The 13,717-nt window shown below is 53.8% G+C and overlaps 1 protein-coding gene across 7 annotated transcripts in view; it reads left to right on the forward strand.

Annotated features, from left to right (window-relative positions):
- Positions 1 to 13,717, forward strand: part of TTLL1B (Tubulin tyrosine ligase-like 1B) — a 51,770-nt gene that overhangs the window by 12,313 nt on the left and 25,740 nt on the right. Inside the window, exon 2 of one of the 7 annotated variants that reach the window (XM_065440490.1) lies at positions 90 to 155. The exons of the other annotated variants lie outside the window; for them this stretch is intronic. Coding sequence (XP_065296562.1) covers positions 90 to 155 — 66 coding nt within the window. The remainder of the gene's footprint in view (positions 1 to 89; positions 156 to 13,717) is intronic. 7 annotated transcript variants of the gene reach the window in all.

Raw genomic sequence — 13,717 nt, forward strand, 5'->3', positions numbered from 1 at the left:
TCGGCTAAGGAGCGCGCTCTCCTCGGTAGCCTCGTGCTGATGTCACGCCCCCGGTTTCAACTGCGATCACCTGTGACCGTTCTGCGCAGGACATCCGTCGCCAACGCTCGGTGTCTCATGGCTCCTGACTCGAACACCAGGCTCTCCGAGAAACAGTGGGTGACCCTTTTTTGACGCAGCGTATCACGTGCGCGTTGAAAAACTAACAGTCGTGTCTTCATAGAAATTTGTAGATTGGATATTTCTTAGCTATTCCTTAATTTCATACCTCTTTTCCGTCATGTGTCTGGTGGCCGCTGCTCGTGTGTCCGCCAGCCTCAAACAATTAGGAATGCCTTTCTTGATCCTCTTTTTTATTCCCGTAAAAGGACAACGTTTGGTTTTTTTGTTACATTTTTAATGCGAGAGCATTATATGCCCAATTTTGCGAAAATCCAGCGTTGTAGTCGGCGGCATGACCGAATTACGGTACCAAAAATGGCCTATACGGCATAGCGTAAAGCCACACGAAAAAATGCTCGGATCGACGTCAAATTTCTAGAGGAGGTCACTGTAAACAAATGAATGACTACTGAAAAAAAATTTAGGTTAATTTCGTTCTGGGTGAGAATAGTACCGGGGCCACCGAAGTGCGAGACGCGCACGCTTCTCCGAGGCCACGGCGGCTCGACGAAAGGTGCGGCCCAGAGCGTGCGCCCTTGACGGCGCAGCAAATGGGTGTACGAGGTCACAAAATGAGTGTATAAAATGAGAAAGCATTAGTGTCCAATTGAATACCGCTGAGCAACCCTTCGAGTTAACTAGCGGGCAAGACCCTTGCCGCGTTTTCATTCGGCCGTATACCGAGGAGCAGAGTATGCGCGCACAAGGAACGCGCAGAAAAGAAAAACATTTCAGCAAAGCGACTACAATGCTTTCGCATTCCCACACGTAAAGCAGTCTTAGGGCTCATTCACACCGGTGACTGACAGTGGTCGCGCGACCAAGTTGGTCGCAAAGCGACCAGTCGCAAATGGTCGCAAACGGTCGCTTTTCTCGAAAAGCGACCATTTTGGGCCAGTCGCTCTCTGCGCGATTTTTCAGTCCTGCGACCGTGGTCGCAAACCTGATAAACCAATCAGCGGCGCACCAGAAGTGATCTTTCATATTGCCACGACAAACTTGGTGACATTCAAGTTGTGCGCCCTTTGCATTGGGCACAGTGCACGCCGTACAGTGATGATGATGTTAATCAACAACAGGCAGCGATCTTCGTGGCACGGGCAGCCAGTTGGACCCGGCTCGCATGCGCCACGCGCACGAGGTGTCACGCGAGAAGTGAGTGAGTGAAGAAACATTTATTGTAGGTCCGGCGAGGACGCGAACTCGTCGCGCACCCGGCTAGTCCCACGTCGGGACCGGCAGGTCTAGCCCACCGGCCCGGTCGCGGGCACGCCGGACAGCCAGGATTTGCTTTTCCAGAGCGGGGCTACGCAGAAGCGAGTCCCACTCCTCCTTGATGAACTTAGGGTATGTCGACCCGCACTCCCACAGCATGTGCGCTAGAGTAGAGGTCTGCCCGCAGGAGGGGCAGGCGTCGTCGCGATACACGTCCGGGTAAGCCTCGTGGAGAACGGACAGACACGGATACGTACTAGTCTGCAGAAGCCTAAGAGAAACGGCTTGCGCCCTATTCAACCTGGGGTGAGGGGGTGGAAAGACCCTTCTAGACATGTAGAAGAATTTAATAATCTCGTTATGAGTAGCGGGAGCGTCCCTGTGGCCGTAGGGAGGAGGGGAGTCGGTGCTTCTTGCAGAGGAAGCGCGGTCGGTGAGGTCACGCGCAGCCTCGTGAGCAGACTCATTCAGGTTCTGGGGAGCACCCTCGACCGACCCTACGTGAGCTGGAAACCAGTGGATTGAATGATGCGTGAGAGCATATCGATTCGAGTTGCTAAGAAGACGAGCAGCTTGCTTGGCGATGCAACCCTTCTGAAAAGCCCTAACTGCCGTTTTGGAATCGCTGTATATCTCGGACCCACGACCGTCTAGCAGGGCGAGGGCGATGGCGGCTTGCTCGGCGACTCCGGGATCTGAAGTGCGAATGGAGGCGCAATTAGAAATCTTGCCGCTGGAGTCGACCACAACGATGGCAAAGGTCTTCCCATCGCTGTACTCCGCGGCGTCGACGAAGCTTGCTCTAATGTCTCGTTGCTTTATCTGTTTGAGGATGGCTGCTGCTCGGGCCTTGCGTCTGCCCTCGTTATGGACCGGATGGACGTTTCGGGGCACAGGGGCCACTTCGAACTTGTCTCGAATGCACCTAGGGATCGGGGTACTGACCATCGGGAATCCCGCAGGGTGGTAACCCAACTCTTCGAGGATGTGTTTACCTGCCGCTGTGGTGCTCAGGCGAGTGAGTTGCGCACGTTCTTGGGCCTCGGCAATCTCCTCGGCAGTGTTATGCACCCCCAGCTTGAGGAGATCCTCGGTATGGGTCCTGATGGGTAGCCCCAGAGCCCTCTTGACCACTTTGCGGATGAGAGCGTTGAGCTTGTCTCGCTCCGCTCTGAGCCAGTTGTGCATAGAAATTGTGTACGTAAAGTGACATAGCACGAAGGCATTGATAAGCCTGAGGAGATTGTTTTCCTTCATTCCTCGGTGCCGGTTTGCTATTCTGCGAACGAGGCGGAAAGCGTTGTCGGTCTTTGCGATGATCTTGCGGAGAGCCGTTCCGTTCCCGCCGTTGAATTCGACAAACATGCCGAGGACCCGAATAACGTCGACCCTGGGTATCACCCCCCCGTCACAAGTACGAAGACTGATGCTGCTTTCGGAAACTGGCTTCCAATCTTTGGGTCTCCCTCCCTTCTCTTTTCTGTAAAGCAGAAGCTCCGACTTGGCGGGGGAGCATCGAAGTCCGGTGGGGCGGAGATACTCCTCGATCACATCGATCGCCTCCTGCATGGATTCTTCGACTCTGCCCTCGCAGCCGCCGGGGCACCATAAGGTGATGTCGTCGGCGTATATGGTGTGCTTGACGCCCTCTACGCGTGCCAACCTCTCGGAAAGACCAATCATACAGATGTTGAACAGGGTGGGTGAGATGACGGCGCCCTGAGGAGTGCCCCGCCCTCCGAGGGGCACATCGTTGGAGCGGAAGTCGCCAATGCGAAGCTTGGCCTTCCTGTCCGTTAGGAAAGAGCTGACGTAGCTATGGAATCTGTAACCGAGACCCAGGTCTGAAATGGTCTTTACGATGAAGCTGTGGAGCACGTTGTCGAAAGCTTTCTCAAGGTCCAGACCGAGCAAAGCCTTGACGTCTCTGGAACGGCCATCCACAATCTGATGCTTTATTAGTTTCATTGCATCCTGCGTCGAGAGTCCGGCGCGGAAGCCGATCATGTTGTAGGTGTAAACCTCGTTGTCTTCGAGGTACCCGTTGACCCTGTTGAGGACGACGCGCTCCATGACCTTGCCGACGCAGGAGGTTAGAGAAATCGGCCTGAGGTTCTCGATGTTCGGGGCCTTGCCGGGCTTGGGAATGAGCACCGTACAGGCCATCTTCCACTCTGCAGGAACAACGCCGCTATTCCAGCACTCGTTGATTTTGTCGGTCAGGAAGACGATCGACGTGTCCTCGAGGTTTCTCAACATTCTGTTGGTGATTCCGTCTGGACCAGGCGCAGACTTGCGGTTGAGTGCGAAGATGGCCTGTCTGACCTCGGCAACGGAGAAGTCTTCGTCGAGCTCGGGGCGTGGAGGGCCTCGGTAGTCCGGGAGTTGGGTCACTGGATCTCCATCGCGACAGACGGGCAAGTACTTCTGTACGAGTTTTGAGACGAGCTCATCAACCGTGTGAGACCTGGTGGCTTCGTGAAGGGCCCGGGCCAACGTATGCCTCTGATTTGACTTTGAACCGCTTTCGTCGAGAAGGTGCTTCAGCATACCCCAGGATTTGCCGTTGCGCATCTGTCCGTCGACGGATTCGCAGAGCTCGTCCCACTGCTGCTGGCATAGCGCCTTGCAGTGTTCATCGATGACGTTGTTGAGCTCTGAGATCTTTTTTCGGAGTCTGCGATTGAGCCTTTGGCCCTTCCATCGGCGGAGCAGGGCGTTTTTGGCCTCGATCAGGTGGGCAAGTCGGCTGTCCATCCGCTCGACGTCGAGATCGGTTTCTACTTTCTTGGTAGCCGCGGAAGCGTCGTTCCGGACGCCTTCGCACCATTCTTCGAGGGTGGCGGGTGCCGTGTCTTTGCCGGGTTCTTCGCGAATCTTGCGAAAGCGGTCCCAATCGACGAACGTGAATTCCTTGATCCTACTCCGAGACACCTTGAAGTTGGTCTCGAGAATGTAGTGGTCGCTGCCGAACTCCATGGCGGTGTTCTCCCAGCCCACGTCCTCAACGTTCCTGACGAACGCGAGGTCGGGTGTCGAGTCCCGGGTGACGGAGTTGCCGATGCGCGTAGGAAAATTCTTGTCAGTGACCAGAGTGAGGTCCATCTCGTTGGCGTCTTGCCACAGGTTGCGCCCCTTGGTAGTGTCGTAGACGTAACCCCAGATGCCATACGGTGCGTTGAAGTCACCGACGACGACTAAGGGTCGAGGGCCGGCCAAGTCGGTCGCTTTCTTGAGGATGGTCTTGAACTGCTGGCGCGAGTCCCTGGGGCTGCTGTAGATATTGAGGACGAACACGCTGTTTCTGCGCTGATTCTGCTGTGGTACGTTGAGCAGGATCTCAACCATGACGTATTCAATTCTACCACTCGCCAGCTTGAGGTCGTGGGTGAGATGAGTCAGCCTTTTATCAATCAAGGTGCAAATCCCTCGCCCCCCGGGCAGGCCCGACACGGCCCTGTAGCCCTGGAGCGAGGCGGCGGAGACTAATGTTTCCTGGAGAGCAATGATTTGAGGTTTGACAGCGAAAGACCTGAAGAACTGCTGCAGAGGGGCTTTTTTGTTAGAATACCCCCTGCAGTTCCATTGCCAAATGCGAAAACTCTCTTTGGACCTATCCATTATGGCGGACCGGATGGACTACCACCTAATGGGGCAGTTAGGGCTGTGCAAAGACTGGGGCCTCCTGTCGCCGCCCTGGTTGGATATTGAAGTCTAGCTTCCTTTAGTATGGCGGGAACGGTGAGCGGTTGGACGACGGAGGCGGATGAAGCCATTCGCGCCTCAATGGCATCTATGCGATCAGCGAGAGCTCCGAGGCTCCTGTTGGGGTCTCCGAGTGCAACCTGAATTTGACGAACGTTATCGGTGAGGCAACTGACGCTAGCAGTGACCTGTCTGAGGCCATCTGCCAGCCCAATGACAGTTTGCTTAATCTCGCTGACTTCTGCGGACAACGCTCCCGATTCACCTGTTTGTTTTACTACTGCTCTGCGTTTGGTGGACGTCGCAGTACCGTCTACTGGGGCTGGGATTGGAGTCTCTGTGGCCCTGCCTGGCGCACCGTTATCCGACACATTCGAAACGAGTTTCCGAATCTCTGCCATTTCGTTAACTAGCCTCTTGATCGTGCTCTTGAGATCGTCGTTCTCTTTGCGTAAGCGAGTGACTTCCGCGTCCCTAGCTCGCTCTGGGTGTTGGTCGTTACGAGGTGCCTGAACAGCTTCTACATTGGCACCGGGCTTGGGACGTGCCAGATCGGCCCAAAGGAGGGTCGGCTGCTTCCCCAAATATGTGGAGGCGGGCTGAGGTCCAGATGCTGGCTGGGTTCTGCAACCCGGGCCGCCCCTGGAACCGGATCTGGATCTGGATCGGACTCGGGATCTTGACATCGACCTGGCCCTGGAGGCGGAGCGGCTCCTGATGTGACCCCTGGAGCGGCCACGAGACCTGGATCTCCCCCTGGACCGGGAGTGGCTGCGACCGTGTTGGCGTTCAGGCGATGCTTGCCAGGCTTGATTCGCGCCTTCCATGGGCGGGAAATGTTCGGCGTTGAGGGCGCGGGAGCGTTCCCCCCGTCTGCGTCTGACGAGATATGGCGTCTGAAATCGTCGCTTGCACTCCTTGGCGGCGGTAAGGTGGTCGCCACCGCACAGCTTGCATTTGGGATCGCACCTATGCTGGGCGTCGGGGTTTGCTTCTCCGCATCCTCTGCAGATGGCGTCGTTCGGCGAAGGGCAGACGTCGGAGCGGTGCCCGAGCCTGCCGCAGCTGTAACACACGTCCATTTGCTTGCGAAATAAAGTGCACCTGACAATAGTGCCGCCGTAGGAGACAAAATTTGGCACTCGGTACCCCTCGAACAGGACCACCACGGTGCCGGTGTTCTTGATTCTTTTGGCGCCCAGCGCCGTGGGATTTCTCGGGTTTACAAGTTTTTTGTCGATCACCGCGGGCCCGTCGCTAAGGGAGATGCCTCGGATGACGCCCTTGCACGTGTAGTGGGGGGCGGCCTCGTAAGCGCTCACCTCGAAACGTTGACCGGCGACGGAGATGCCCTCGACGCCGACGTAGCGTGCAGCGTTGTCCCTGTTTGGTGTGCTGATCACCATTATGTTTTGTTGAAAGTTAGGACACATTGTGTCCGTGTCTCGCGACGCCGAATCGAGCCCGGCAGCCTGCCATATGGCGTCGGCGACTGCGGTAGGTCCGCACTTGCTGATACACAGGCCTCCCCTGGGCCGCACGACGATCTTTGTCTCTTCCTTGGGCATCGGAGGCATCCTGGCTCCTCGAATTATCTTGCTTTTAATGCCCGCGAGGTCGGCGCTACGCCGAGCGTGGGAACTGGTGTTATGCTGAACGTCGGCCGCACTGGCATTGGCCGCGTTTCTCGTGCTCCGTGAAGAACGTCTGGCGGCAACGAGCTGCCACCCTGAGTCTTTAGTGAAGTCCTCGGGGGATAAAAACTCCCCTTCCACCTCACACTCCATCACAAAGTCCGTGGAAAAAGCCTCCGACGAGAAGAGGTGGGCTAGCGATGCCTTGCCTCGCGAACCCTAACACGGTTAGGCTCAGCACACAGTCATGGCGTAGTCGAAAGAAAAACGGCAAGAAATGTCACAAAAGTCCACCCACCCACAAAAGTCGGGCATCAGCGTGTTCCTCTTGACTTCACGGATCCGAAAATGTAGAAAGTTCAGGGGTACACACTCGAAAAACATACGAAAATGTTGGCAAAAAGCAGGAGCCGAGCGAACCACGTCAAATGTGGCTGAAACCCACTGCCAGTGACCGTCACGCGAGAAGAGGAAGACGTTTTTCGAGCCCAGTTTGGGAACGCGACTGCCGCGGATTCCTGCCGGACCGCAGTGACTTTTACTTGTGGGCACAAGTTCGCCTTTAATAAATACCCTTGTTTTATTAACATCGTTACATTTCTGGTGGAGGTGCGGGGTATGAGTCGAAGCGCCACGAACGAAAGTCAGCGTAGCTCCGACAACCCACGAGTCCATCCCGTTGAACTGACACCTGTACACCAGCGGACCAGCCGCCGTCTTCGAGGTGACTCGCCCGAATTCGGCCCTCTTCTCTTCTTGCCAAGAGAAACTCCCACAACGGACGCCGCCACAATGACTACCCAGGTAACACCGGCACAGCTAGTCGTAAGCCAACCTCGCAAGCCGCCAACATTCCATGGTGACTCGTTCGAAGACGTGGAAGATTGGTTGGAACTGTTCGAGAGAGTGGCGAGCTTTAATGAATGGAATGAGAGACAGAAGCTCCGTAACGTCTATTTCGCGTTGGAAGACTTCGCAAAAACGTGGTTTGAAAACCACGAACCCTCTTTGACCTCTTGGGAGGAATTTCGACGACAACTGCTAGCAACGTACGCCAGCACGGATCGTAAAGAAAAGGCTGAAATCGCACTTCAAGCCAGGAATCAGCTCACAAACGAGAACGTGGCGATGTACATCGAGGACATGTCCCGCCTGTTCAAGCGTGCTGATCCCACCATGAGTGAAGATAAGAAGCTGCGCCATCTCATGCGTGGGGTAAAGCAGGAACTCTTCGCAGTTCTCGTCCGCAACCCACCGCGCACGGTTGCCGAGTTCAGGTGTGAAGCAACGACCATCGAAAAGACGCTGGAACAGCGGGCTCGGCAATACAACCGTGAGGCAAGCTGCGCACCTGTCCATGTCTTCCCTGGAGGCCTGCCAAATGACCTGGAAGCCCTGCGGGAGCTTGTCAGGTCAGTGATCAGGGAAGAGCTCAACAAGTTTCAGACACCTCAGGCTCCAGCTGCACTATCTATCGTCGACGTTGTCCGGGACGAACTCAGGAACGTCATACGGGATCCAGAGCGTGAGCCACAGCCGACGCGGCGCATCCCAACGTACGCCGACGTACTCAGGCAACCTGCGGTACACAGTAGTGGAGCAGTTGCGACGACCGTTCCCTACCCGTCGACAGTACAAAGTGCACCTCGTCTACTGGAACCACCGGCTGCCTATCAGCCTTTAGCACGTAGTGCACCTCGCTTTGTGGAACAAAGGCCCCGGAAAAGTGACGTCTGGCGTGACCACGAGCGTAGGCCTCTGTGCTTCCACTGCGGAGAAGCGGGTCACCTGTATAGGTTCTGCCCGTACCGTCAAGTTGGGTTAAGGGGTTTTCCCTTAAGCGCACCATGCCCCCGAAACGGTGAAAGGCCAGCGGAGATCGAAGAATACCTGTCGACGCGCCAAAGCCCCGTTACTCTTCGCCAACGTCAACCACGATCACCGTCACCCATGCGCTACCGATCGCCTAGCCCACGCGCGTCTCCAAGATTGCCTAGGCGTCGTTCACCAAGCCCACACCAGGAAAACTGAAGCAAGCGACCTGTGGAGGTGAGGCCGCTGATAACCAAAGTTACGAAGATCCTCCAACGCGATTCCAGTGCGGTGACGAGATAATTCCAGTCTACAGGTGCAGGAACGAAACGATTACGTCAGATTTGCGGTTGATAATAGACGGATGCGAGCTGAATGCCTTAGTCGACACCGGCGCTGATTATTCGGTAGTAAGCTTCAAGATGGCGAAGCGCCTTAAAAAAGTTGTGACGAAGTGGACTGGTCCGCAGATACGGACGGCAGGCGGCCATCTTATTACGCCCCTTGGCCGATGCACCGCAAGACTTACGATAAAAGGCTTCACTTACGTTTCTGACTTTATTGTACTGCCAGAATGTTCGCGGGAACTTATATTGGGAATGGATTTTCTACAAGCTAACGGTGCCATAATTAACCTACGTAGGTCCAGTGTATCTTTCTCGACAAAACAAGCTATACCTGTGGAAGAATCGGAGGAGCGACGTCTCGCTGCACTGCGCGTCGTTGACGATGACGTAACTGTGCCGCCACGCTGCAGTATAATGGTTCTTGTGGAGAATGAAAGATTTTCCGACCGCGAAGGCATAGCCGATGGAAACATCGAGCTCCTTTTCAACAAAGGTATTTGCGTGGCTCGGGGCCTTGTTCAGTTAAGCGATGGCCGTGCAAATGTCGCACTTACAAATTTCGGTAATGAATTCCAACACATCGCACAAGGAACAGCTATTGCCTATTTCCACGAGTTCTGTGAAGCGACCGAATTATGCAGCCTAACTACGTCAACTGCCCTGACAGGAACCTGCAGTGTCGACAGATCCATTACCGTCAACCCGAGACTCCCTGAAGCCCAAAAGAAACAGATATATGCCCTGATAAAGGATTTTTCTGACTGCTTCTCCACGTCCTCGAAGGTACGGCGCACGTCTGTTGCGAAGCACAGAATCATAACAGAGGACGCCACAAGACCGGTATGCCAGCACCCGTATCGAGTGTCACCAAAAGAAAGGGAGATCATCAAGAAGCAAGTAGAGGAGATGCTTTCAGATGACGTTATTCAGCCTTCCAGCAGTCCATGGGCGTCTCCGGTAGTGCTGGTTAAGAAAAAAGATAACACACTTCGATTCTGCGTCGACTACCGTAAGCTGAACAGCGTAACCAAGCGGGATGTGTACCCCCTTCCGCGTATCGACGATACGTTAGATCGGCTCCGATGTGCAAAGTTTTTCTCCTCCCTGGACCTCAAGAGTGGATATTGGCAAATAGAGGTGGATGAACGGGACCGTGAAAAGACAGCATTCGTGACCCCTGATGGCCTCTACGAATTTAAAGCACTTCCATTCGGCCTTTGTTCCGCACCCGCAACGTTCCAGCGAATGATGGACTCTGTGCTTGCAGGATTGAAATGGCAGTCATGCTTAGTGTATTTGGATGATGTGGTCGTATTTTCCACCACATTTGACCAACATCTAGAGCGCCTGCGACTAGTATCAGAAGCTATTCGAGCAGCAGACTTGACAATTAAGCCGGAAAAATGTCAATTCTGCTTCGATGAACTTCGGTTTCTCGGACACGTCATCAGTGCTGAAGGCGTTCGACCAGATCCCGAAAAGACAGCAGCTGTTGCGAGGTTCCCGACACCCACGGACAAAAAGTCAGTGCGACGTTTCTTGGGTTTATGCGCATACTACAGAAGATTTGTGGAAAACTTTTCAAACATCGCTGAGCCCCTTACAATACTGACAAGAGAAGATCAACCTTTCATGTGGAAAAGCGAACAACAAGACGCCTTTGACGAGTTACGGAAACGCCTGCAAGCTTCTCCAATCCTTGCCCATTTTGATGAGACAGCCGACACTGAGGTCCATACCGATGCGAGTAACGTCGGCCTCGGTGCCATACTAGTGCAGTGGAATAACGGCCAGGAGAAAGTAATTGCTTATGCCAGCCGTAAGCTCTCGAAAGCAGAGACAAACTACTCCGCAACCGAGAAAGAGTGCCTTGCAGTCATTTGGGCAATATGTAAATTTCGGCCCTACCTATATGGTAGACCATTCAGAGCAGTCAGCGATCACCATTCGCTTTGCTGGCTGGCGAATCTCAAGGATCCATCCGGACGACTAGCAAGATGGAGCCTTAGGCTTCAAGAGTATGACATTACTGTCGTATACCGATCGGGGAGGAAACACAGCGATGCCGACTGCTTGTCACGCGCACCCGTTGAGACAACTGTGTCAGAAGAAGAGGATTTCCCGTTCCTTAGCATTGTTGACACTTCACAAATTGCTCAACAACAACGAGATGACCCGGAATTGCTTCCGCTTATACAGCGCCTGGAGGGACTGGACGTTCAACTGCCGCGTATTTTCTCTAGGGGGCTATCCTCGTTCTGTCTGCGAGGAAGTGTCCTCTACAAGAGAAACTTCGAGAACAGCGAGACAAAGTTTTTACTTGTCGTACCCACATCTATGCGAGAAGAAGTTTTGCATGCATGTCACGATGAGCCGACGTCTGGACACATGGGCGTGAGCCGTACAGTCGCCAGGATTCGTCTGAAATATTACTGGCCCAAGTTATTAGCATCAGTGCAGCACTACGTCAAGACTTGTCGCGAGTGTCAAAGGCGCAAGACTCCATCCGTAAAACCGGCCGGCCTCCTCCAGCCAATAGATCCACCAAACGCCCCATTCCAACAAGTCGGTATAGACCTCCTTGGACCCTTCCCAACATCATCTTTAGGCAAAAAGTGGATAGTTGTGGCCACGGACTATCTGACCCGTTACGCAGAAACTGATTCCCTGTACAATGCAACGGCTGTCGAAGTTGCAAAATTCTTTGTCCACAATATCGTGCTCAGGCATGGCGCTCCCACAGTTGTCATTACCGATCGTGGAACGGCCTTTACTGCGGACCTAATGAAGTGCTTGTTGCAAATGACACATACTGATCACCGGAAAACTACTGCGTACCACCCTCAGACAAACGGTTTAACTGAACGCCTTAACAGAACACTGACCGACATGCTTTCGATGTATGTCGACGTTGAACATAGGCTGTGGGACGAAATTTTGCCATACATCACATTCGCATATAATACGGCCGTTCAGGAAACAACACGAGTCACCCCGTTTGAACTTGTATTCGGCCGAGCAGTAACCACAACTTTGGATGCTATGTTGCCGTTAGAGGCAGAAACCCATAACTCATCTGACCTAGATGATTTCTTGCAACGAGCCGAGGAGGCACGACAGATGGCAAGGTACCGAATACGCCGCCAACAACGCATCGACTCCAGCCGGTACAACCAGCGCCGTAGTGAAGCTCACTACCAGCCCGGTGACAAGGTGTGGGTATGGACCCCAGTGCGCCGCCGTGGACTGTCTGAAAAGCTTCTGTGCCGATACTTCGGCCCTTACGAAATACTTCGTCGTATAAGCGACATCACTTACGAAGTGAAATCCGCTGGACACGAGAGCCCAAGACGGCGCAACTCCACGGAAGTTGTGCATGTTGTCCGCATGAAACCCTACGAGGAGAGGTCATGAACAACAACAACAAAAAAAAAGTGAGAGCCCACAGGAACCCCTACTTCGTCTCACGCATCGGGCCGATGCGGCAAGGAGGGGGATAATGCCACGACAAACTTGGTGACATTCAAGTTGTGCGCCCTTTGCATTGGGCACAGTGCACGCCGTACAGTGATGATGATGTTAATCAACAACAGGCAGCGATCTTCGTGGCACGGGCAGCCAGTTGGACCCGGCTCGCATGCGCCACGCGCACGAGGTGTCACGCGAGAAGAGGAAGACGTTTTTCGAGCCCAGTTTGGGAACGCGACTGCCGCGGATTCCTGCCGGACCGCAGTGACTTTTACTTGTGGGCACAAGTTCGCCTTTAATAAATACCCTTGTTTTATTAACATCGTTACAATATGTCTACATTCGGTCTCCTCCCACGTCGTGGCGAATTCCGCCTAGATTCCGAGAGTTCTCGCTGAGAACGATAATCGCCGGGATTGCGGGTCGCGCTCAGCCGGGCTGGCCGGTGTGAACATCAGTCGCCTTCGGTCCCTTTTTAAGTGCGCGTCGCAAATGGTCGCGCGACCTTCTTAAGTCGCCGGTGTAAATAAGCCATTAAATGTCTATGCCGAACTTTTTTTCCCCCCAGCGCCTTACATGTATTTTTACTTCTATAGCTGCATGAGAGTGACTGCCCGTTTCAGGTTGATGCGATGCTTGCCGATCGCAAACAACACTGTCACACGACTTGCTCTGAATTGTCTACTTCTTTTCTCGGGTGACCACTTTTCGTCGGTTCTATCCACTTTTCGACGGTTCTATCCGTTTTCTGTTGTCACCGAACCTTGTGTAATCTGATTGTACACGCGACAGGAATTGTATAGTACTTTCTGGAAGACAAGCGGGCACCAGCAATTACTCTGGAACCACAGCTGTAACCTTCGATGACTCATGCATAAAAGCCGACGCGCTTGACCCACAGATGCAGATTATCGACGATCGCCGACTTTGCTGGCCACTATTGCTGTGCTCGCGTGGTGCTTGTTTTGCTGGGCACAAGTTTGCCCAATAAAGAGTTAAATTTGTAACACAGTTTTGACAGTACTTCGTTTTTCGCCGTCTCTATAACGTGACAAAACAAAAAGAAATAAATTGTAATGATCTAGGCGCACGTCATTTGAATTCCAATATACTGCGCCTATGCATGCGCATTATTTAGGCGCTGGTCAAGGTATGAAGTAAAATTGCTCGTACTACGCGGAAGGACAACATTGTCGCTAGCTGTCGTGGTTACTGCTTGGCGCCGTTTGACGAAACCATTCAAACTTTTTACAGCGAAGCTGTTTTGAAGGACCCTGTGCAGTTGTTGTCGGGCTTCGCTAAAACCATCATCATCAGCAACGGCCCGAGCGTCGTCGTCTTCACCCACAGCGGGCTCCGTTGCCGCTCGTCATT

This window comes from Dermacentor albipictus, chromosome 4 (genome assembly GCF_038994185.2).
Source record: "Dermacentor albipictus isolate Rhodes 1998 colony chromosome 4, USDA_Dalb.pri_finalv2, whole genome shotgun sequence".
NCBI lineage: Eukaryota > Metazoa > Arthropoda > Arachnida > Ixodida > Ixodidae > Dermacentor > Dermacentor albipictus.